General features: G+C 62.6%; 1 protein-coding gene across 1 annotated transcript; it reads right to left on the reverse strand.

Moving 5' to 3' along the window:
- Positions 1–888: 888 nt before the first annotated feature.
- Positions 889–23,997, reverse strand: WDR91 (WD repeat domain 91). The gene is given in 16 exon segments (XM_029073296.2): positions 889–1,126; positions 2,686–2,883; positions 3,884–3,996; positions 4,383–4,491; positions 6,449–6,515; positions 6,517–6,597; positions 7,443–7,537; positions 8,149–8,299; positions 8,993–9,192; positions 10,275–10,433; positions 11,312–11,477; positions 12,532–12,665; positions 14,936–15,018; positions 16,332–16,539; positions 18,211–18,390; positions 23,829–23,997. Coding segments are annotated over 16 exon segments (2,232 nt in total). The 5' UTR covers positions 23,952–23,997; the 3' UTR covers positions 889–961.
- Between the last annotated feature and the right edge of the window lie 1,706 nt (positions 23,998–25,703).

Consider the following 25,703-nt stretch of genomic DNA (forward strand, 5'->3'; position numbering starts at 1 on the left):
CGGGTGGAACTAAATTAGAACCGCGGTCTGGGAGGCCCGTGTGGGACGGGGACGCCGTCTGACCTAATTATCGGGCACTTAATACAGTCCTCGGCACGTAGCTCTCGACAGACACCACACAAAGTGAGATCGTTCAACCCGTGCGGGACCAGAGCTACACCTCTGACCCCCAGAGTGAACAGTAATAATTACGGGCCTCGCTGAGGGCCGCGTGCCAAATCTAAGCGCTGGGGTAGATACGGGTTCGTCGGACTGGACGCGGTCCCTGTCCCACCTGGGGCTCGCACGCCCGATCCCAGCTCCGCTACTAGTCTGCCGCGCGACCACGGGCGGGTCGCTTCGCCCCTCCGTGCCTCAGTTCCTTCACTGTAGAATGGAGACTGTGGGACAGGGATCGTGTCCGATCTGATCTACCCCAGAGCTCAGTACGGCGCCCGGGACGCAGGGAACGCTTAACACGGACCGTATTTTTTTTTTTAAATGAAAGGGCAGCGGGACCGAAGGGAGAGGCCCTCCCACACGCCAGACCCATCTTCCGCAGAAACCGACTGACCGTGCCAGTTCTCTTTTTTTTAAAAATGACGACCGGAACGGACGGACGTACATAAAACACCGCGATCTCTCCCGGGCGGTGGGTACGGACGGCCCGGCGGAGCCGGCGATCTCGGGACTGGATCCCCGGGTCCGGGGGGGGGGGGGGGGGGGGGGTCGGGCCGGGGTCCCCGTCGGGGTCCACGCGCGGGCCCGCCCCCGCCCTCTAACCCCGGGTCCGCCTCGTCCCGGGGCGCCGGCTCCGGCCCCCGGCCTCCCCTCCCCGAGAACGCGATCCCGCCGCCCCCTCCCTCCTCCTCCGCCTCGCGGCTCCCGGCCCGGACCGCGGCTCCCCGCCCCCGGGCCGCCGCCGCCGCCGGCCGCCACCGTCCTCGCCCGTGGCGGCGGGGACCCCGGCCGGGGGCTCCCGTCAGGCTTTCTGAGCCAGCAGGGTGGTCAGCTTGATCTTGCCGTCCATCGAGGCGGTGAGGCAGGTCCCGCAGTCCATGGCCGTGCACCAGTCCACCGTGACCACCGGCGCCCTGTGGCCCCCGAGACTCAGGCAGCTCTCCAAGACCCTCTCGTCGCCGCTCATCTGCGAGACGGGGCCGGGCGGGGAAGGAGAGGGAGGAGAGAACCTCAGAACGCCTCCCGACTTCCAACTTCCCGGGGCGGCTCACCGCGGCCTGCCGCCGCCCCGCTGCCTCCGGGGCGGGCGAGGAAGATTCAGTCGGGAAAACGGAGTACCGGATGCCATTCTCTCCCTGCGCCGTTTCGGTAATGATAACGTCGGTATTCGTTAAGCGCTCACTCTGCGCACGGCGCCGTTCGAAGCGCCGGGGGAGATACGGGGGCATCAGGCTGTCCCACGTGAGGCTCGCGGTCCTCATCCCCATTTGACAGATGAGGTCACTGAGGCACAGGGAAGTGAAGCGACGTGCCCGCAGTCACCCAGCTGACGAGCGGCGGAGCCGGCACTCGAACCCTTGACCTCGGACCCCCAGGCCCGGGCTCTTTCTACCGAGCCACGCTGCTTCTCTGCGTTTTATCGGTCGGGAAACCGTCCCTTAGCCAAGAAGGCTTGGGTGGGGCCGGGGGCGAGAGGGGAGCAGAGAGCCGCGGCGTCATCTCCTCGAGAGCACGGATCCCGTCAATTAACTCTCTTACACCGTACGCTCCCGAGGCTGCGGAAGCAGCGTGGTTTTGTGGGTACGAGCGCGGGCGTGGGGGGGGGGGGGGGGTCAGAGGTTGCGAGTTCTAATCCCCACCCTGCCACCTGTCTGCCGTGTGACCGCGGGTAAGTCGCTTCACCTCTCTGTGCCTCAGTTATCTCATCCGTAAAATGGGGAATAAGACCGCGAGCCCCACGTGGGACGACCCGATTCCCCCGCGTCTACCCCGGCGCTCAGAACGGCGCTCGGCCCACGGCAGGCGCCCAACAAATACCGTCATTATTGTTGTGATGTGCCTGTACCTACCCCGGGCACGTAATGACCACTTAAAAACCCCGATTCGGCGGGGCTCAGCGGAAAGAGCCCGGGCTTGGGAATCAGAGGCCGCGGGTTCTAATCCTGTTTCTGCCACTTGTCAGCTGTGTGACTCTGGGCAAGTCAACTTAGCTCTCTGCGCCTCAGCGACCTCATCTGCAGAAGGGGGAATAAGACCGTGAGCCTCACGCGGGACCGCCCGATCACCCTGCGTCGACCCCAGCGCTCGGGACGGCGCTTGGCACGTAGAAAGCGCTTAACGGATACCGACGATATCATCATCGCCAAGTTCCGCACATCACGAGCCCTCGACAGACATCGCGGCTTGACCGACCGCGTTCTGTGGAACCCACTATCGTCACCTCTATCCGCTGTCTCTATCTGTTGCCGAACTGTCCATTCCAAGCGCTCGGTCCAGCGCTCTGCACGTAGCAGGCGCTCAGTAAGTGCCACCGGAGGAACGAGTGAATCTCCCCAGCACCTGGAGCCCCGCCCAGGGCCCGCTCCGAACGCGAAACCCCACGCGACACCCGAGCGGGGCGGAATTCGCCGACGGGTAAAGAGCCCCTCCTCGCCGCCCCCGTCCCTCCCGGGCCTCCTCCCGGCGCTTAGAAGGGTGCTCGGCGCCTAGTAAGCGCTTAACAGACACCACCGTTATCATCATTACCTTGTGGATGACGCCTCCGGTGGGAGAACAGGTCAGCACGTAGCGGCCCTCCGAGTCGAAGGCGAAGAGTCGGCCCCGGGGCACCTGGACCTGCTTGTAGCCGCTGTAGCCGGACAGCACGAAGGGGCCGGTGGCCCCCGCGGGGAGGGCGCAGTCGGACACCTTCAGGCCGCTCTTGTGGATGTTCCACTGGATGAACTGGGAAGGCACAGCACGACGGCGGGAACGCTTCCGTTAGCCGGGCGGCGGGGATGAGGGGACCCGGCCCCGACCCCCTCATCTGCCGGCCCCGTAGGTCTGACCCCGGCAGCCTCGACCGCCCCCCCCGCCGGCCGGGCTGTCGGCTTCGCTTTCGACTCGCTCCGCCCTAAGCTCGAGGGCGGGGACGGCATCGACCTCCTCTGGCGTACCCTCCCGACCGCTCCGCGCACCACAAGCGCTCAGTAAACCTCCTCGACTGACCCGCCGATCGACGGGGTGGAGAGAGATAGGGTCGGGGGACACAAGGCCGGAGGAGAGGTGGTCAAGATCCAAGCCGTCCTTGTTCCCAGTTAAGGGGATGCAGCGTGGCAGAGTGGACAGAGCCCGGGCTTGGGAGTCGGAGGTCATGCGTCCGAATCCCGGCTCTGCCACTCGTCAGCCGTGTGACTGTGGGCCAGTCACTTCATTTCTCTGGGCCTCAGTCCCCTCATCTGTAAAACGGGGATGAAGACCGTGAGCCTCACGTGGGGCGACCCGATGACCCCGTATCTCCCCCGGCGCTTAGGACGGTGCTCTGCACGTAGTAAGCGCTTAACAAATACCAGCATTATTATTATTATCATTATTCCTCGGCCTCCCTATCGGGCGAGGGAGTCCTGGCCACTAGCTGGCCTCCCGGGGAGGTGGAGCGACAGGCAATCGCCCCCAAATTAACGCCCCAACCCTGGCTCGTACCGTCCCCGACGCACCCCTATAGACACGTATATTCAACCGCTCGATCCCTTCCTCCTTCCGATTCCACCGGCAGTAGACGTTTTAGATCCGACTCCCCGCCCCGAGTCAGAATGTGAGCGACCCGGAGGTGGGGAACCGGTCTCGTGCTTCTGCCGAAACGCCCCCAGACGCCTCGCCCAGGGGGCACTGGGCGAATTTCTCCTCCTCCTCCTCCTCCCGGTCGGGCAGGGAGGGGCGGGGGTAAGGAGGGCGGGCGGCTCACCTTCCCGTCCTCGCCGATGCTGTACACGGCGTTCTCGTCGGAGCTGAACTCCACGGAGTACACCTCCCCGCCGTGGGCGTTCCAGCTCATGGCGCACTCGTGCCGCTGCATGTCTGAGGAGAAGGTCTCCCGTCGGGAGCCCGGCCGTCAGGCCCTACCCGACGGGCTCCCGTCCGAGCCGCCGCCGAGGAGGGCGCCGGACGGACGCCCCCTCGGCGTCCCATTTTGCAGATGAGGCAACCGAGGCAGAGAGAAGTTGAAGCGACCTGCCCGAAGTCACCCAGCCGACGGGCGGCGGAGCCGGGATCAGAACGCACGACCCCTGACTCCCGAGCCCGGGCTCTTTCCGCTAAGCCACGCTGCTTCCCAGACCCGGGGTTGCCCCCTCCCTCCCGCCCCCGAGCCCGCGCCAGCCAGAGCGGTGGAGCCGGTCGTCGCCCCCGGCTGCCGGGGGGGGGCCGAAGCCAGCCCGCCCCTCCCCAGGCGGGCCCCTACTCACCGAAGAGCCGGATGACGCCGTCGGCCGCCCCGGTGACCAGCAGGTTCCCGTTGTGGTTGAAGGCCGTGCAGTTAATGGCGACGGGCTCGGGGTCCAGCGAAAACCGGAGCTGCGGAGGAGGTCCGGCGCCGGGAACTCAGAACCGCCCCCCCCCCCCCCCGGCGGGCCCCGCTCCCGGAGGAGGGACCGGCCAGGCCCCTCTCCCGCCAGCTGCCCCGCGAGGGCCTCCGGGCCGCCCCTCCCTGACTTTTGAGGGCCGACGCTTCGGGGCGGAACGACCCCCCCCGGCAGCCCGGGCCGATCCCCGGGATGCCGTCGGCTTCCCGGGCCGATCCCCGGGATGCCGTCGGCTTCCCGCGACGCTCCGGCCGGCACCGGATTTCTCCCGGGAACTTCCGTCGCGGGATGACGACGACCGCTGCGGTTTTTGCCGAGCGCTTACTCTGTGCCAAGTGATGATGATGTAGGTATTTAAGCGCTCGCTACACGCAGAGCACCGTTCTAAGCGCTGGGGGAGATCCGGGGGGATGAGGTCGTCCCACGTGAGGCTCCCGGTCTTCATCCCCATTTTACGGACGAGGGAACCGAGGCACAGAGAAGTGAAGTGACTGGCCCCCGGTCACCCAGCTGACGAGTAAGCGCTCGACAGATACTGTTGAGTGAATGAATGAGCGGCAGAGCCGGGAATCGAACCCGCGACCCCTGACTCCCGAGCCCGGGCTCTTTCCACTGAGCCACGCTGCTTCTCTAAGTAATAATGATAATAATAACAACAATTATGGCTCCTGTTAAATGCTTACTGATCGCCAAGTGCTGGAATAGATACAAGTCAGTAGATAGGGCACAGTCCCTGTCCCCCTCGTGCGACTCACGCTCTTATCCCCATTCTACGGATGAGGTAACAATCAGAGAGAATAATAATAATAACGTTGGCAGTTTTTAAGCGCTTACTTTGTGCAGAGCACTGTTCTAAGCGCCGGGGGAGACCCGGGGTCATCCGTTTGTCCCCCGAGAGGTTCGCAGTTAATCCCCACTTTACGAATGAGGTAACTGAGGCACAGAGAAGCGAAGTGACTTGCCCAAGGTCACACGGCAGACACCCGGCAGAGCCGGGATTAGAACCCAGGTCCTTCTGTGACTCTCCATCCGCTAGGCCGCGCCGCTTCTAGACTAAGTACGGGGGCAGACGCGAGACGATCGGGCCAGACTCGGTCCACCTCACATGAAGCTCACAGCTAGGCAGGAGGGGGAACCGGCATTTAATTTCCATTTTACGGATGAGGAAACCGAGGCACAGAGAAGTGACTTGCCCACGGATTCAGAACCCAGGTTCCCGGACTCCCAGGCTCGGGCTCTCGGCACGAGGCCAAGCTCTTCCTCATGGGCTTGAACCCTGGACGGTCTTTCCCTACAGACCCGCCTCCACGGAGCGAGGGGCAGATCTCTCACTCGGTCCCAGACGACCACCACCAAGTCGGTCATCCTGGGTTCTCTTTCAAGAAGGAAATGCCCAGGTCCGGGTGTCGGGAGGCCTGGCTTCTCTTCGGGGTTCAGCCACTTGCCTGCTCTGTGACCTTGGGCAAGTCGCTTCACTTCTCCGCGCCTCAGTTACCTCATCTGTAAAAAAAAAAAATGGGGATCGCGACCCTATGTGGGACAGGGACTGCGTCCAACTCGACGACCCCGTATCTACCTCAGGGCTTCGCGTGGTGCCCGGCACACAGTAAGCACTTAAATACCACGATTATGATTATTAGCCCGTGCCTCGGCTTCCTCGTCTGCCAAACGGGGATTAAATTACCAGTCTCCCTTCCCTTGAGCCCGGAAGCCCCAAATGGGGCAGGGACCGATGCGATTGTGTTGCGCCTATCCCGGCGCTCTGCACCAAGTACGCATTCGACAGCTATCACGATTGGCATCATAATTATCGCACCGGCACGAAACGGACCAAGGGCAAAGTGAGGAGGGAGAGGGGAGCGGAAGAAGAAGGTGACCCGCCCAAGGTCTCTGGGACCCTCGGGTGACCCGCGGCCGGGCTCGTGGCCGGGGGACAGCGGGCGACGCACCTGCTGCTTCATGGTCTTGGTGTCCCAGAGGAGGAGCTTTCCGGGAACCTGGTTCCCGGCCTCTCCCGTCCGACGCCGCGGAGTCCAGGGGGGAGGCGGCCGAGCAGACGAAAGAGGCCCCGCTGGGACTGCAGGCGAGGGACAGGATCCTGCGGGAGGGAGACGAGGCCCCGTCAGACCTCACCCCTCCGCCGCCGCCCGGAGAGAGAGGCCCGGCCCCCGCGAGACCCGGACCGTCGCTTCCGGGGCGGGGGCTACCTGAAGGACGGCCATCCCTCGCTCTAGAGGGGAAGCCACGCGGCCTAGCGGATGGAGCACCAATAAGGAGTCTGTTTCCGTCCGTCCGTCTCCCCGATGAGACCGTGAGCCCGTCAGAGGGCAGGGGACCGTCTCTCTCTGTCACCGACCCGTCCATTCCAAGCGCCTAAGCCCAACGCGACGCACATGGTGAGCGCTCCATATATACTACTGAATGAATGAATGGAGCCCTGGGTTCTAGTCCTGGCACGACCGCTGGCCCCCCGTGTCACCTCGGACAGGTCACGTCGCCTCTTCGGGCTGCAGTTTCCTCATCCGGAAGACGAGGGTAAGATCCCCGCTCTATCTCCCAGTCTGCGATCGCCGGGAAGGGCGGGGGATTGTGCCCGAGCGCGGTGTTTTCGCCCACACGGGCACCAGATCGATACTGATATATTTTGTTGGTGAGATGGACATCACCCTGATTCTATTTCTCTGCTATTGTTTTAATGAGACGTTCTTCCCCTCGATTCTATCTATCGCCATCGTTCTCGTCCGTCCGTCTCCCCCGATCGGACCGTGAGCCCGTCCGAGGGCGGGGACCGTCTCTCTCTGTTACCGATCTGTCCATTCCGAGCGCTTAGTACAGTGCTCCGCCCGATAAATACCACGGAACGAACGGTACCGTCAGCAGCCCCGCAACCCCGGCTTGCCGACGGACCCTCGGCTGCGCCCGGCAGGAGGGACGGGGCGCTACCTGGGCATGTCGTCGTCGATGTTGATTTCGCAGAGATTCTTCTTGGCTTCGGTGTCATAGAGGCGCACGGTCCCGACGCCGCTCCCCAGCAACAGCTGTACCGAGGAAGACCCAGACTGTAAGCTCCCGGCGGGCAGGGAACGTGTCCGCGACACCGTCCTCTCCCCAGCGCTCGGTTCGGTGCCCCGCGCAGAGTTAAGCGACCGGCCGACCGACCCACCGGGGGGGGGGGGCGGAAACGGCTGCAGAGGCCGGCCCCCCTCCTCGACGCGTCGGCGGCCGGCCGGCGCCCCCGTGGCCTTCCCCGGCCAGCCGGGAGAACCGGCGGCGCTCCCGGGGGGGACGGAGCCACGGCGGCGCCCGGGAAGACGGGGGCCGGCCCCGGGGCGCCCCGAAACGCGACTCCACCCGGATGCCCCCGCAAGCGTCGGCGCCGGAGAAGCGGACCTCCGTCACTCGCTTGTGCCGTGACCCTGAAGTGACTTCTCTTTGCCTCGGTTTCCTCTTCTGCAAAGTAGGGGATTAAATACGTGTTCTCCCCCCCCTTTCGGACTCCGAGTCCCATCTGGGACGGGGACCGTGTGACCCCCAGCGCTCGGTACGGTTCCTGGGAGATAGCGAGCGCTTAACGGGTGCCATAAAAAAAAAAGAGATAAGCCAGGGATGGCGGTAGCTCCCATATCCGGGCTCCTTCGGGGGAACTCACCAGCCTGTCCCGCTTGGTGGCCCACTCTAAAGAGAGCAGTGGTGACTTGGAAATGGAAGAAGCTTTGGTCTGCATGATGGGGTTGAAGGACCACACTTTGATGACCCCGTCCACGTCCAGGCTAGCGACTCTCCTCCCCGAGCAGTCCACCCTGGGTGGGGAGAGAGAGAGAGAGAGAGAGAGAGAAAAAACAAAAAGAGGGAGAGAGAGAGAGAGCGCAAGCACACGCACTGCGGCCTAACCGCCGCCGACCAGACCCGGATCCCGCCCGGAGTCGCTGGCGAGGCCGTGCGGCCCAGCGGAAAGGGCACGGGGTCGACGGGAGACTTGGGTACGAGCTCCAGCTCTGCCACTGGCCTGCTCCGCCACCCTGAGCAAGCGGGTTCACCTCTTGGGGGGGGGGGGCCTCGATTTCCGCCCGTCAAACGCGGATAAGACGGAGCGTGGGGCCGGGGCTAGCGCCGACGCGGCGGCATGAACACCGAGACGATCGGGGCCGCCCGCCGCCCCGGGAATCTGGACGCGCTCAGCCTCGTTCCGGAAACGCAGAGCCTCGGCGCCCCGGGAGGCCAGGACATTCTGGGGCGCCGGGGGGGGGCTCAACAGCTTGGCCTCCACCTCCCTCCGGGCCCAAGCGGAGAGAACCAAAGCCCGCACCGCTCCCGCCCCCGCGGAGGACCGGGGAGAACTCCGACGGCCGCCCGGGGAAGACCCTTCCTCCCTATTCTCACGGGGCGGGGCCTCCCCTCCGTCCCCCGCGTAGGACTCCGGCCCCCTCGGACCCCCAGAGCCCGGCACCCGCGAGCTCGCGTCGTCCGCGGCGGTGGCCTCGGCTCCCGCTCACCTGCAGTGCATGATGGACGAGTGGTGCTCGCCGTACTCCTCCTGGCCCAGCACGATGAAGGGCCGCTCGGGGCGGGCGGCCCCTCCCTCCGAACCGGCCGCGGGGGCCCGGGTCAGCGCCTCGCCCGGAGCCTCGCCTCGCTCCGCCGACCGCTCCGCGGCGACCTCCGCCTCGCCGGGCTCCGCTCTCCTCTCCGCGCTCTGGGCCGCCCAAACGGAAGGAGCACAGCGAGGCCCCGGGAGGGTCCGACGCCGGTCCGCGGATCTCGAACCCTCCCCCGGCCCGCGAAAACAGGGGGCGCGAGGGGCTGGAGAGGAAGGATTCGACCACCTCGGAGGGAGGCGGCGCGACCCAGCGGAGAGAGCACGCGCCCGGGAGCCAGAGGAGCCGGCTTCCAATCCCGGCTCCACCGCTCGTCCGCCGGGTGCGACCCCGGGCGCGTCGCTTCGCTTCTCTGGGCCTCGCTCTCCTCAGCTGCAGAACGGGGATTCGATACCCGTTCTTCCTCCCGGGACCGGACCCGTATCCTGCCCGATTAACTTCTAGCTCCCCCGGCGCTTCCGTTCATTCAGTCGAGTTCACTGAGCGCTTACCGTGTGCCGAGCACTGTACTGGAGCGCTCGGAAGGTACGACTGGGCGCTTATAACGGTGTCTGACACACAGTAAACGCTTAGCGAATACCATGTTTTAAAAAAAGACAGGGAGGCGGCGTGACTCGGAGGAAAGGCCACGGGCCCGGGAGGCGGGAGGGCTGGCTTCTGATCCCAGTTCTCCACCTGCCCGCTGAGTGGCCTCGGGTGAGTCACTTCACTTTTCTGCGCCTCGGTTTCTTCGTCTGGAAGATGAGGATTCGGTGCCTGTTCTCCCTCCCCCTTAGACTGCGAGGCCTAAGCGGGACAGAGACCGTGCCCGACCTGATCATCATCCCGCATCTGCTCTGGCGTTCAGTCCAGTGCTTGGCACGCAGCGCCCGCCTGACCGACACCACGGTTATCGTTGTTCCAAGGGCAGTCGGAAGAGGGTTAAGGACTGGTACCCGAGGGGGCGGTGCGGCCCGGCGGAAAGGGAGACCCGGCTCCTGGTCCCGGCTCTGCCGCCGGCGAGCTCTCGGCCTCACTTCCCGATCCCTCGGAGCCTCGATTTCCTCATCCGTCAACTGGGCGGAGGAAGCCCCCGGCCTGCTCCACCTCCGAGAGTCCGGCGCGGGGCCGGGGGGGGGAGGGGGGCAGCGGGCACTCGTTCCCGAGCGGAGGCTCCACGGGGGAGGGGACGGGGCTGTACCTGGAGAGGCGATTTGGACAGCAGCTCCTTCCTCTCCTTGCCGTGGTCGTGCAGGCGCCTGTGCCGACGCTGCCCCGGGCCGGCCTCCCCGCCGGAGGGAGGGCCCGTCGGGCTCTTCCCGTCCTTAGCCGCCCCCACCGCCTCCTTCCCTCTGCTGGCCTGGAAGCCAAGAGGCGGAGCTGAGCGAGCAGCCAGAGGCGGCGTGGCCTGGCGGAGAGAGACCGGGCCCGGGAGTCGGAGGACCTGGGTTCTAATCCCGCCTCCCCCCGTCGCTTGCCGCGTGACCCCGGGTGACTTCACCGCCCCGCGCCTCAGTATCCTCGACCGGGTAGCTGCCCGCTTAGACTGCGAGCCCCAGGTGGGATGGGGACGGGGCTCAACCGATCAACTCGTAGTACCCAGCGCTCAGAACGGCGCTTGGCACGGAGTAAGCGCTTAAACACCGTCGTCATCATCATGACGATGATAATTCATTCTGCATCTGCTATTGGTCAATATCTTTCCGTCTTCCGCCGCTTTCTTAACCCCCATTAAGACGGGAAGTTCTCGTCCGGCGCGGGGCCGGGGGGGGGGGGGGGCGTAGCGGGCACTCGTTCCCGCTGGGGTCTCGAGACGGGGTCTCGGGCTCCCGCCGGGCTCTCCCCAGGGCTCAGTCTCGCCCCTCGGGCCCACGGGGAGCCCGACGAACGCGGCGCGGTGGTCAGAGCGCGGGCCCGGGAGTCAGAAGGTCACGGGTTCTAATCCCCGCTCCTCCACTCGTCTGCTGTGTGCGACCCCGGGCGAGTCCCTTGACTTCCCTGAGCCTCAGTCACCTCGTCGGCAGAATGGGGATCGAGACAGCGAGCCCCACGTGGAGAAAGGGCCTGGGTCCGAACCCATTCGCTCGGATCCTCCCCGGCGCTTAGTACGGTGCCTGGCACACGGTAAGCCCGTAACAGAAACCAGAATTATTATTATAAAAAGCGCCACCACCCGCGGCTTCCCAGCCGGCGGGGAGGTCCGAGGGCCCGGGGGGCGGAAGCGGCGGAAACTCTCACCTGATTGCCGGGGGGCTCCTTCTTCCCTTGGAGGGCCCCGGTGCCCTGAGCCGGTCCGGACCCCGGCCTGGAGGGGCTCTTCTTGCTCTGCGGCAGCAAGGACGACAGGAAGCCCACCCGGGGCGAGTGGGAGAGCGAGGCGTTTCTCTGGCTGCACATCATACCGCTGGGAGAGACGCAACAGACACGCGGCGGGCGATCAGACCGGCCGCAGACAGGGCCTCCGGAGGGGTATTCGTTCCATAGCACTTACTGAGCGCCTACGATGCGCAGAGCGCTGCGCTAAGCGCTTGGAACGGGACAGATCGGTAACCGATAGAGACGGTCCCCGCCCTCTGACGGGCTCACGGTCTATCGAGCCCCGGGGCCCGCCCGCTCAGCCGGGCTGGGCCGCCTCGGGTCGCCCCCTCCGACCCGCCCGGCGTCCCACCCCCGGCCCCGGCGCTGCGAGGCGGACCGGGGGGTCCCGGCCCTCCGAGGGTCCCCCCCCGCCCCCCCGGGATCGACCCCGGGCTCCGTCCTGCCCGGCTGGGCTCCCGCGACAAACCGCCCCGCCTCCTCTGCTGGTGATGGTTTCGTTGAGCGCTTATTACGACCCCAAGCGCTGCTCTAAGCGCCGGGGTGCATACGAGGGTAATCGGGTTGTCCCCACGTGGGGCTCACCGGTCTTCGTCCCCATTTTACGGAGGGGGGCACTGAGGCACAGAGAAGTGAAGTGACCCGCCCGAGGTTCACACGGCAGACGAGCGGCCGGAAGCCGGGACGGGAGCACGGGGCCTTCCGACTCACAGGTCGGCGCGCTTTCCGGTAGGCCAGGCTCCCTCCCCGCCTTAACGACCGCTTTAGCTCACCGCTTAGCCGAGCCCCGGTAAAAACTGAGCCCGATTAGACCGTGAGCCCGTCGTGGGCCAGGGACTGTCTCTACCTGCTGGCGAACTGGTCCGTTCAAGGGCTTAGTACAGTGCTCTGCGCACCGGTAAGCGCTCAGTAAATACCACCGAATGAAAAACGACCGGAGCGTCGGGCCTGAGCTAAATGAGGTGAAGGCAACACTCAGTCCTCGGGTGGAAAGGAGATCTTGGGCTCAGGGAGGAACTGCCCGGGGGTGAGAACGGGCGGGAATGGATGGGAATGCTGGGAACGGACGGAGCGGGAAGGCCCGGAGGCAGGTCCCCTACCCCCCGCCACCCCCGCCTTCCGGTCAAGGGGTCCCAACTTACAGCTCCGAGTCCCCGAGGCGGTCCATGTTGGACACGTAAGTCGGAAGCTTGTGGTGGACCGTGGCTTCTTCCTCCTCCGGCTGCTGCTGTTCCTCTTTCTTCAGCCGGTAGCTTTCTGCTTGCAGTGCGAAGAGCTTTGCAGGAAGGGGAGCGAGTCAGAAGGCGCGCTCACCCTGGAGGGTCCCTCTCCCCAGATGCCTCAGGGTTGCACCCCCGGGCATTCGTTCTCTTGTCTTTATTGAGCGCTCACCGTGTGCACGATAAGCGACTGGGAGAGTACGAAATCACAACGGACCGCCATTGTTCCCGTCCGTCCGTCTCCCCCGGTTAGACCGCGAGCCCGTCAGAGGGCAGGGACTGTCTGATTTGTCCATTCCAAGCGCTCAGTACGGTGCTCTGCACATAGTAAGCGCTCAGTAAGTACTATTGAATGAATGAACATTCCCCGCCCACAGGGAGCTCAGAGTAAGTGCTGCGGGGCCGGGAGGGGGGATGACTAAAGGTCCGCGGCCCAGCCTCCCCCGCCCACCGTATTCCAATCCCGGGCTCCGTCCCACCAGCCTCCGACGGGGTCCTGAACCCCTGGGGCCCCGAAATGGTGGCCTTCTTGAAAAGGCCTCCTTGCCTCCAGGCCAGCGGTCTTGCCCTCCCCCTCCCCTCTCTCGTCCACCACAAGGGCAGCACGCCGTGGCCTAGTGGAAAGAGCTGGAGCCCTGGGGAGTCCCGGAAACCTGCGTTCTAAATCCCAGCTCCGCCCCTTCTGGCTGTATGACCTTGCCCCAGTCACTTCGCTTCTCTGGGCCTCGGTTCCTCCTCTATAAAATGGGGATTTACTAAATCCCTGTCCTCCCTCATCCACTAGACTGTGAGCCCCGAGTGGGACAGGGATCGGGTCTGGCCTGAAGATTCTGTACCCTGGCCCAGTGTTAGGACAGTGCTTGGCTCCTAGTAAGCGCTTAACAAATACCACAATTATCATTACAATTATCGTTATTGTTATTATTATCAGGGAAGCGGCGTTGGCCCAGTGGAAAGAGCCGGGGCTTTCCGGGTCAGAGGACACGGGTTCGACTCCCGGCTCTTCCGCTCGTCACAGCCGCTGTGCCTGCGGGCGAGTCACTTGACTTCTCGTGCCTCAGTGACCTCATCTGTAAACACGGGGGATCGGACTGCGAGCCTCACGTGGGACGACCTGATTCCCCTGTATAGGAAGCGCTTAACAAAATACAAGATTATTATTATTAACTGAGCTAACAACAATCGCCGACTTGGATGCTGAGGAGAAGGGAAACCAGAGAGACTTTGGACGTCAACCCCCGGCGCTTGGCTTGGAAAAAAAGCCGGAAGCTCAGACACTACCAATTTTCAGCTAGAGATGGTATTTCCTTTAGGAGCTTCCCTCTCGGTCGTGTTCGAGTCGGGATAGAACCCCAAAGCCCAAGCCCAGGAACCCCTCCGGATCCTTCCCCTCTCGGCTCGCTGACGTCCTAGCCAAGGCGAAAGCGGCCAGTCGCCCCGCTGCCCGCTCGACCTCTCTGGGAGGCAGCAGACGACACGACGCCGAGGGGTCCCCAGACTCTCCCGTCCCCATCTCCTTCGGGGCAGGTTTAGTATCGGGGAAAATGGAGAGATTTGCCCAGCAGCGTGGTCCAGCGGAAGAACACGGGCCTGGGAGGCAGAGGACCTGGGTTCTAATCCCGGCCCTGCCCCGCGTCTGCTGTGTGACCTCGGGCGAGCCGCTTCACTTCTCTGCGCCTCCGTTCCCTCATCTGGAAAACGGGGATTAAAGACCGCGAGCCCCACGTGGGACAACCCGATTACCTTCTATCGACAGTGCTTGGCACACAGGAAGCGTTTAACAGATGTCGTCGTCATTATTATTACTTGGCAGAGCCGGACGTAGAACCCGAGTTCTGTGACTCCCCGGGCCGTAATGAATACCATTCTTATCATCGTAAATGATAAAGCTAACATAAAATTCATGGGTTCTAATCCCGGCTCTGCCGCTGGTCTGCCGTGTGACCTTGGGCGAGTCGCTTCCCTTCTCTGGCCCTCAGTTCCCTCATCTGGAAAACGGGGATTGAGACTGTGAGCCCCACGCGGGACGGGGACCGTGCCCGACCCGATCTGCTTGTTTCCCACCCCTCCGCTCGGTACGGTGCCCGGCACACGGCTGAGCGCTTAACAAATACCATAATTATCATCGTTATCATGAGAAAATTCAATTTCACTGCATCGGGCGTCAGGCTCCCCTGCCCGTTTTATTAAAAAGGCCACCACTCGGAGCCCCAACCCTAACTAGCCGACGTCGGTCAACTCCCTCCGGGGCCACCTGCTCGGAACCGGCATCGCCCGCCACCGCCCGCCCCCGGGGCCGTACGGGCCGGCCGGCCGCGCTCCCGACCTTCTGACGGAGGACTTCGTTCTCCTCCTGGACGAGAGACGTTCTCCGACACTCGGCATCGAAGCTCAGGATCACGGGCACCGGTGCCCACGGTCAAGGAAAAGGCCGGGTCGTAACAGGGCCCCCTCCCCGCCTTCCCCGGGCCGGGACCCCGTCCCATCCGAGGCCACTGTACCCACCCCGGCGCGTGGCACCGCGGCGGGCACCCGGTGGGCCCCTCGCCGATACCGCCGTGACCCGACGCGGCGGTCGCTTGGGGGTTTCTCTCCCCACCAGCTTCGGAGCCACCCCGATTTCTTCGGCGGACACAGGAGTCTCTCCGCCGAGCTCGCGGGACTCCGGCGAGATGCCGGCAACGGAGAGAACCGTCCCCTCGGGCTTCCCCGGGCCAACCGGCTTCTGGAGCGGGTTTATGAGACGGCGGGCATGAGCTCTGCTCGTTTACTCGCAGGTCGTGGGTTCCGATCCCGGCTCCCCCACTCATCAGCTTTGGGACTTCGGGCAAGTCACTTTACTTCTCTGTGCCTCAGTGACCTCCTCTGAAAAATGGGGACTGTAAGCCCCGCGGGGGACAACCCGATCACCTTGGATCTACCCCGGCGCTTAGAACAGTGCTCGGCCACACGGTAAATGCTCAACACACCACCATCGTTTACAGAGAGACACGGAAGATCCAGATGATAGCTCCCTATCCCTACTAAACCCAGGCAGAACAGGAGTCGGGGGAAAAAAAAAAAAAATCGAACGGTATTTACGGAACGCTTCCTGTGTGCAGCCGGCGCTGTACTGACTGGGAGGAAGAAGGGGCGGGGAATTCTACAGCCCCCACTCCACTTCTTCCGTTTTCTGTGCCCTCAGTTACCCTCATCTGTAAAAACGGGGATTAAGGACTGCGAGCCCCATGTGGGACAGGGACGGTGTCCAACCTGATTCGCCTCTATCTACCCCAGGGCTTAGTACAGTGGCTGGCTCACGGTATGTGTTTAATAAATGCCACAATTATTATTATTCCCGAAAACTCAGATTTGATCCTCATCTCAGGTTACCCTCCCCCAAGGGTAGGGCGGGGCCGATATCAGTCCGTGTCTAATTCCCACCTAAGAATTCCGGGAAACACCGAATTCCTTATTAGCCTATTTTCAGGACGCGGAGGGCAGAGGCCGCGAGATTCCCCCCGGCCGTTCTGAAAACTCTCCGGCACCCTCCGAAGCAGTCCGTACGGCGCCCGGCACAGGGCGAGCCCTCCACAGATACCACCGACCGACCGACCGACCGACCGACCGACGACTCCCTCCCGGTCGGTTGCCGGGAGAACCGACCGACCGGCTGAGATGGGGGCGTCCACGGCCCCTCTCCCCCCGAGACCCTCGGCCCCCGGCCGCCGCCGGAAGGATATGCATGCACTGAAAGAGGACGCTCAGGAAGTTGTGCAGAGACACGATGAAGGTGTCGGCCCACTGGCGGGAGAAGTAGGTGGCGAAGGCGGGGTTGGTGTCGGGCGACGGGAGGAAGGGCAGGATGAACCAATCCTTCCACTCCGCCTGGTTCTGGAGCTCCGTGGCCTGCTTGGTGAAGAACTCCTGGGCTCTGTCGTTACGGCTCGTCTGCCGGGGACCACGAGAAGAGAGAGGAGTCGGAGGGTCAGATCCCCACGGGAAGAAGAGAAGGGCACCGCACAATTCTCTCCTCCCCACCCCGCAACTCCCTCTACACGCACGTACAGATCGCCTTTAATCTGACCCCGACCGCGACAGGGAGAAGCAGCCCGGCCTAGTGGAAAGAGCAAGGCCCTGGGATGTCAGAGGACCTGGGTTCTAAACCCGGATCTGCCGATTCATAACAAAAAATAGCGTTTGCGCTCGGCACATAGGGAGCGCTCGACCAGTACGACCGTCATTACCAACTTCACCGTCTCGTGCTCTCCGAGGCGCCGGGCATAAGCCTCTGCGTATAGTAAGCGCCCCAGGAGGGCCACTGATGATGGGTCTGCCCGGTCTCTATTGATCTTTTGGGGTGGCCAAGTGGTCACTGTCAGGAACGCAGTGAAAACCTGAATTAATAACGATGGTATCATTAAGGGCTTACTATACGTCAAGCACTGTTCTAAGCGCTAAGGAAAGCAGGTGGTCCCACGTGGGGCTTACGGTCTGAATCCCCGTTTCACAGATGAGGGGCCCGAGGCCCCGAGAAGTGAAGTGACTCGCCCCAAGTCACCCAGCTGACGAGCGGCGGAACCGGGATCGGAACCCATGGCCTCCGGCTCCCCAGCCCGGGCTCTCTCCGCTAAGCCGCGCTGCTTCTCCCCGTCTCGCACTGCTTGCTGCGTGACCTCGGGCGAGTCATTTCACTTCTACGTGACTCGGGTCTCTCGACTGCAAAGTGGGAATTCGGCAGTTGTCTTCCCTCCTCCTTCCGACCGGGAGCCCCATGCGGGACAGGGACTCTGACCTGATTCGTTCGTATCCATCCCGCCATTTAGAACGGCGCTTGACCCATAGCAGGCGCTTGACTGATACGATGACGGTATAATAGTACAATAACGTTCTCTTGCACTCTCCCAAACGCTTAGCACAGTACTCTGCACGTAGTGAGCGCACAGATCCTGTCGGCCCCCGAAAATAACATCCCGGCCTGCCCAGTCCATACTACAAAAGCAGCAGAGTACAGAGAATGGGCATCGTGTCCTCGGTCTCACACGCCCCCGCCAGGCCGGCTGGAAACCCGAAGAGCCCTGCGCATTCCAGAGCCGCAAGGGAGCGGGAACTCCCAGATAATTTCATTTTCCGGGGTGAGAGGTGACCCGCGGACCCCTCCCGCTCCCTGGACCGGGAAGGGCCCCCTCGGACATTCGGTGGCGAGCCCGGCCGCTTATGGAAAAACCGGGCCGCAGAGCTTTAAAAGGGGGAAAGTCCGGGGCTGTCCTCCGGCCGGTCGCGGACGCGAGCCGGGGGAGGGGAAAGAGCAGGGCGGCCGAGGACCCTTCCCCGATCTCGGGAGGAGAAAAAAAACCCCCCTCTCTTCCGTCATCGGCCCGCCCTGGAAAATTTCAAGAGCGCGGGCACGGAAACAGCAGAGGACAGAGTCTGCTTCACACCGACGGCCACCCGTCGCCGTAGCGACCCCGGTCCCGGGTACCGGCGGCGCGTGGAGCGGACGCTCGACAGACGCTACGCCGTTCCTCCGGGGGCCCTCCTCTGGGACGGGACTCCGCCGCGTTTCCGGGTCAAAAGGGAGGCTCTCGGGGGAGCCGCGGGCGGGTCCCGGCCCGCGGGCACCTGGATCGTGTAGACGAGATAGTAGCGGAAGAGGCTGGTCTTCAGTTTGCCGACGGTGGGCCGGTAGACGTCCTCCAGGCGGCTGAAAAGGTGCCGCTCCAGGTAGCTCCAGTACTCCCTCAGCGCGGCCAGGTCGTAAGCCTGCACGAACTGCTGCAGCTGCTCCACGATCTTGTCCGCCTGCCGGAGAACGGATTCAGGCTCGGATCTGGCCCGCGAGCGGCCCGAGGGCGGGGACCGCGGCGGCCGACCGGACGCTCCGCACGCAGCCCAGGTGCACGGGGAACACCGCGCGACCGGCGCTCGAACGACCTCCTGGGCGCTCAGGCGGGACCGGCGGCCGATCGGGTTATCTGGCGTCTAGCCCGGGGCCTTCGGCGCACGGTCGGTGCTTCGGGAATTGGCGGACTGAACTTGCCCAGCGCTGAGCAGAGTGCCCTGCACACGGTAGGCGCCCCATACGATCGAATGAGTGGATAAACCCCCCCGTTATCTGAAATCGGTTCAAAGACCATCTAAATCCGGGTCGTGCGCCAAGGTGATGACTTAAAGCATCCTCCGGTAGCGAAGACCCGTGTGCAACGACCGGAGAAGCAGAGGGGCCTGGTGGAAAGAGCACGGGCCTGTGAGCCGGAGGACCCGGGTTCCAGATGCCCCTTGCCCGCTGCGTGTGACCTCGGGCCAGTCGCTTCACTTCTCTGAGCCTGAGATTTCTCCTCTGTGAAATGGGGATTCGATACCGGTTCCCTCTCCTACTTGGACCGCGAGCCCTGTGCGAGACAGAGACTGTGCCCGACCTAGGTTGCACCCACCCCGGGCTGCTTGGCACGTAGTAAATCTTTAAGTTCCCTTTTTTTTTCTAAAGTGTTCTATGTTAAGGGCTTGGAAAAACACAACAGAAGCCCCAGATGAATTCCCTGCCCACATCTTAAATTCTACCAGGGGCGACAGATGTACGAATATTTACGACACACACGACGGGCCTCCCCGGTGGACTAGCCATAATAGAGAAGCGGCGCGGCTCAGTGGAAAGAGCCCGGGCTCGGGAGTCGGAGGTCACGGGTTCGATTCCCGGCTCTGCCGCTCATTCATTCACTCAACAGTATCCGTCGAGCGCTTACTCGTCAGCTGGGTGACCGGGGGCCAGTCACTTCACTTCTCTGTGCCTCGCTTCCCTCGTCTGTAAAATGGGGATGAAGACCGCGAGCCTCACGTGGGACGACCCGATGACCCCGTATCTCCCCCGGCGCTTAGAACGGCGCTCTGCACAGAGTGAGCGCTCAACAAATACCAACGGTACTATACGCAACCGTCAAGTGAAAACGGCATAGTTCCGACGGGAAAAACGGTAAGGTTACTCTAATCTTTATCTCGTCCTCTCTTCTGATAAACAAGGAGCCCTGAACGCCGGGGTCTGGTGGAACGGACACAGGAGCCTTTCACCTTGTACGCTCCAAGCGCTCAGTACAGCGCTCCGCACCTAGTAAGCGCTCAGTAAATACGATCGAATGAATACCTCCACCATTCATTCGATCGTATTTATTGAGCGCTTACTGTGTGCGGAGCACCGGGCTAGAAACAGCACGGCCTGTTGGAAAGGGTCCGGGAGCCAGAGGACCTGGATTCTAATCCCGGCTCTGCCACTTCTCTGCTGGGTGACCCCGGGCAAGTCACTTCACTTCCCCGGGCCTCAGTTGCTTCACCTTTCCAAATGAAGATTCAATACGTGTTTTCCCTCCTACTTACACTCGGGGCCCCGGCTGGGCACGGTCACCTTGTAACCGATAATAATAATAATAATAATAAAAACGTCGGTATTCGTTAAGCGCTTCCTACGTGCAGGGCACCGTTCTAAGCGCCGGGGGAGATACGGGGTCGTCGGGTCGTCCCACGTGAGGCTCCCGGTCTTCATCCCCATTTTACGGCTGAGGTGACCGGGGCCCAGAGAAGTGAAGTGAGATCGAACCCACGATCTCCGCCTCCCAAGCCCGGGCTCCTGCCGCTGAGCCACGCCGCCTCTCCGCCCAGTACGGTGCCCGGCACATCGCAAGCACCTAACGAATCCCACGGTCATCGTTAAGTGAGGCTGGAGATCCCCATCCTTCCCCACCTGCGAGAGGAATAACGAGATGACGTTAAACGTTCCGGCCCACCTGGGCTTCTTAGTTAGAGATTCCCAAGAGCTGGGACCCGCCGCGGAAAACGGGTTGCTTTCACTTTCTCGTTTCATTCATTCATTCATTCATTCAAAAGTATTTATCGGGCGCTCACTGGGTGCAGAGCACCGTACTAAGCGCTTGGAATGGACAGATCGGTAACAGAGAGAGACGGTCCCCGCCCTCGGGCGGGCTCCCGGTCCGATCGGGGAGACGGGCGGACGAGAACGACGGCGATAAATAGAATCGAGGGGATGAACGTCTCATTAAAACAATAGCAGAGAAATAGAATCGAGGCGACGTACATCTCATTAACAAAATTAATAGGGTAATGAAGATATGTACAGTCGAGCGGACGAGTACGGCGCCGAGGGGAGGGGAAGGGAGAGGGGGAGGAGCGGAGGGAGACGGGGGAGAAGAGGGTTTAGCTGCGGAGGGGTGAAGGCGGGGGCAGAGGGAGCGGAGGGAAAGGGGGGGAGCTCAGTGTGGGGAGGCCTCTCGGAGGAGGTGAGCTGTAAGTAGGGATTTGAAGAGGGGAAGAGAACGAGTTCGGCGGAGGCGAGGAGGGAGGGCGTTCCGGGAGGACGCGGCCCGGGGGTCGACGGCGGGACGGGCGAGAACGGGGGACGGCGAGGAGGTGGGCGGCGGAGGAGCCGAGCGTGCGGGGTGGGGGGTGGAAAAGAGAAGGGAGGAGAGGTGGGAGGGGGCGAGGGGATGGAGAGTCTTGAAGCCTAGAGTCAAGCGGGGGGGGGGGGGTACACTGAGCACTGGCAGCCCCCCCGGGTTTCTGTTTCTGTTTGCCCCCGGCAGGGAAGCTGGCAGAGACTACGGGGGGGCCCTCACGCGCCTGGAAAATACAGGCCGCCTCCGTGACCGCGACCAGCAGTTCCCGGAAAGGACTGAGCAGAGGAAGGGGACTCCTCTAGACGCTAAGCTCGTTCTGGGCACGGAACGTGTCTATTCAGCGTGGTACTGTGCTCTCCCAAGCGCTCAGTACGGGGCTCTGCACACAGTAAGCGCTCAGTGAATACGAACGACTGATCGTTTACTTGTTTCGATGTCCGCCTCCCTCCCGTCTAGACCGTGAGCGCGTCGCTGGCACGGAATGTGTCTATTTAGTGTTGTACCGTGCTCTCCCGAGTGCTTGGTGCAGTGCTCTGCACACAGTAAGCGCTCAGTAAATACGCCTGATTGCTTGTTTGCCTGTTTTGATATCTGCCTCTCCCCGCCTCCGCCCGTCCAGACCGTAAGCGCGTTGCGGGCAGGGTCCGTCTCTCTCTATTGCCGTACTATACATCCCAAGCGCTCAGTACGGTGCCCTGCACGGGGTAAGCGCGCGATATGACCGAATGAATGAACGCAGGCCAGAGTAACCCAGCCCCCGGGCTTGGTGGCCACCCCGGTCCCGGCCCTGAAGCCGATCTTCCCAAACTGGCTCTCGCGGCGGCGGGTCGAGGCCCACGGGCCCCGGGCGGGGAGGGCGGATGAGAGGTATCGCCCGCGGCCGGGGGCCCGACACGGCGACCACGGGCGACGGGGAGTCGGGGTTCGGTTCCGCAGCGGGGGCCCGAGAAACGGCTATCGCACCCCCTTTACCCGGCCGGCCGTCTCCCCGTTCCTGAGCAGTGAGCCCGTCGCGGGCGGGGACCGTCTCTAGCGGTTGCCCGACGGTACCGGCCGAGGGCTTAGCGCGGCGCTCCGCGCCCAGTAAGCGCTCAGTAAATACCGCCGGATGAACAAATGAATGCGAGGAAGGCAGCGGGAGTGCAGACTGCCCACTCCCGACCCGGGGAGGTGGTGATGAAAGATAATACGGGACTCTGCCGAGGCCCCGTAAGCGGAACGGGCAGGTTTTAAAATCTTTTTCGCGAGGATCCTTACGGGTCTCCCCTCCGGCTGCATCCCCGAAGGCCTTCCCGGATCGAGCCCCGCTTTTCCTCATTCCCCCTCCCTTCTGCGCCACCCTGACCTGCTCCCCATCCCACGGCACTTACTCATCCACTGACTCTTAAGTGCTCGATACAGTGCTCCGTATACGGTAAGTGCTCAAGAGATACGACTGAATGGATTAACTGAGCTCTTACCGTGCGCAGAACACCGTATTAAGCGCTTGGAAAGTACGGTCCGGCAACAGATAGAGACAATCCCTACCCAACAAGGGGCTCACAGTCTAGAAGGGGGGAGACAGGCAGCCAAACTAGCAAACCGGCATCAATGTAAATAAGATTATAGGTCTATACGCCTCACTGATAAAATCAATAGAATAATAAATACGTAGAGAGGATATACAAACAGAGAGAGGAGCGTGGCTCGGCGGCAAGGGCCCGGGCTCGGGAGTCGGAGGCCGCGGGTTCCGATCCCGGCTCCGCCGCTTATCAGCCGTGTGACTTTGGGCCAGTCACTTCACTTCTCTGGGCCTCGGTTCCCTCATCTGTAAAATGGGAATGAAGCCTGTAGGCCCCACATGGGACAACCCGTTTACCCTGTATCTCCCCCAGTGCTTAGAACAGTGCTTGGCACGTCGTAAAGCGCTAAACCAACCCTATCGCCATCATTATTATAAGTATCATTAGTCCTGATAACGATAACGACGTTATCCGTTCATCTGTTCAGTGCTTACTATTGTACCGAGCACCATCCTGAGCGGCGGAATATCCCCATGTATATCGCTCTCATTTTATTTATTTCTGCGCGTGGCTCAGTGGAAAGAGCCCGGGCTTGAGAGTCAGAGGTCGAGGGTTCGAATCCCGGCTCCGCCGCCTGTCTGCTGCGGGACCTCGGGCAAGTCACTTCGCTGGACCTCGGCGACCTCATCTGTCAAATGGGGATGAGGCCTGTGAGCCCCACGTGGGACGACCCCGTATCCCCCCCCGGCGCTCAGAACAGTGCTGGGCAGAGTAGGCGCTTAATAGAGAAGCAGCGTGGCTCAGTGGAAGAGCACGGGCTTTGGAGTCAGGGCTCATGAGTTCGAATCCCAGCTCTGCCACTTGTCGGCTGTGTGACTGTGGGCGAGTCACTTAACTTCTCTGTGCCTCAGTTCCCTCATCTGTAAAATGGGGATGAAGACTGTGAGCCCCACGTGGGACGACCTGATTCCCCTATGTCTACCCCAGCGCTTAGAACAGTGCTCGGCACATAGTAAGCGCTTAACAAATACCAAATTATTATTATTATAAAGACCGATATCATTATTATTATTGTAAACAAGGCCGTCCTTAGCACGGCGGTCTGCAGAGAGGAAGGGTGCCGTCAGGTGGGCTGAGGGGAGGCCCGCGGTCCCGGGGTGGGGGTGGGGGGCGGGGGACGGGATGGGGGTTGGACGGATGGCGGGGTTGGGGGACGGGATGGGGGTTGGGGACGGGATGGGGGTTGGACAGGAGGATGGGGGGTGGGAGATGGGGGATGGGGTCGTCGGGGGGATGGGACCCGGGGGCTCCGGGGTCCCCGGCGGGGCCGGCTCACCCGGAACCCCTTCTCCTTGTCCGCCTTGATCTCCGCGTCCAGCTGCCGCAGCGTCTGCGTGAAGCCTCGGAACAGCAAGTACTCCCGCACCAGCTCGTCCGTGCGCTCCGCGCCCGCCGCCATCGGGACGGCGGCACAGCGGAGGCCCGGGCCCGGACCAGGACCCGGGGCAGGGGCAGGGGCAGGGGGAGGGGCAGGGGCAGGGGGAGGGGAGCGGGCCGGGGCGGGCGGCTCGCGTCACCGAGGGGGGCGGGGCCGAGCGCCGCACGTCACCGAGGAGGGCGGGCTTAGACGGGCGAAGGCGAGGAGGGGCGGGGCCGTGCCGTCCACGTCACGAGGGGGGGCCTCGAGGGAGAGCGGCTGACGTCACCGGGGGCGGGGCCGGCGGGGAGAGGCCGGCGGAGGGCGGGGCCGGGGAGGGGCGGGGACATGACGTCACGAGGGCCCCGCCCGCCCTTCTGCGCAGGCGCCGCTCGGACCCCCCCCCCCCCCCCCCCCCCCCCCCCCCCCTCCCCCCCCCCCCCCCCCCCCCCCCCCCCCCCCCCTCCCCCCCCCCCCCCCCCCCCCCCAAGGCCCTGAGGCGGCCTCGATCCCGTCGATCGATCGATCCCTCGATCAGTCAGTCGTATTTATTGAGCGCTCACTGGGCGGGGCACTGTACGAAGCGCCTGGGAGAGTACAACACGACAACACACCAGACACATTCCCTGCCCGCAAGGCAACCTTAGAACTGTCGTCTTCACATCATCATCGTCGTCATGAGAATAAGAATGATGATGATGATGATGATGGCTTCCGATAAGCGCTTACTATGTGCCAAGCACGGTTCTAAGCGCTGGGGGAGATGGAAGGTGATCAGGTTGTCCCACGCGAGGCTCACAGCCTTCATCCCCATTTCCAGATGAGGTCACTGAGGCCCAGAGAGGTGAAGGAGCTTGCCCAAGGTCACACAGCAGGCAATAATAATATTTGCTCATATATTAATAATAAGATATATTATCAAAACGTATAAATATTAATCACGGCAGGTAATATCTTCTAATAATATAAATATGGTTATATATTAATGTATAGATATTAATAACTGCAGATAATAATGTTGGTATTTAAGTGCTTACTAGGTGCCGAGCACTGTCATAAGCACTGGGGGGGGGGAATACAAGGTGATCAGGTTGTCCCACGTCGGGCTCACAGTCTTCGTCCCCATTTCACAGATGAGGTCACCGAGGCACAGAAAAGTGGCTTGCCCAACGTCACACAGCAGACAGTGCTAATAATAATAATAAATATTGGTATTTGTTAAGCACTTACTATGTGCCATGCACTGTTCTAAGCGCTGGGGGAGATAGAAGGTCATCAGGTTGTCCCACGTGGGGCTCACAGCCTTCGTCCCCATTCCACAGATGAGGTCACCGAGGCACAGAAAAGTGGCTTGCCCGACGTCACACAGCAGACAGTGCTAATAATAATAATAATATTGGTATTTGTTAAGCACTTACTATGTGCCATGCACTGTTCTAAGCGCTGGGGGAGATCCAGGGTGATCAGGTTGTCCCAGGTGGGGCTCACAGCCTTCGTCCCCCTTTCGCAGATGAGGTCACCGAGGCACAGAGAAGCAAAGTGGCTTGCCCAAGATCACCCAGCTGACGAGTGGCGGAGCCGGAATTAGAACCCAGGTCCTCTGACTCCCGGGCCCGGGCTCTCGCCCCTGAGCCACCCCGTTTCTCTGACGAGCGCTTAGTACAGTGTTCTGCACATAATAAGCGCTCGATAAATACGATTATCGACCTTCCACCTCGAACCGGATAGTCCAGGCTTGCCTTCCAGGGCACGAATTGCATTTCTTTATCATCATCACCATATTTACTGCTAACA

Source organism: Ornithorhynchus anatinus, chromosome 10 (genome assembly GCF_004115215.2).
Source record: "Ornithorhynchus anatinus isolate Pmale09 chromosome 10, mOrnAna1.pri.v4, whole genome shotgun sequence".
NCBI lineage: Eukaryota > Metazoa > Chordata > Mammalia > Monotremata > Ornithorhynchidae > Ornithorhynchus > Ornithorhynchus anatinus.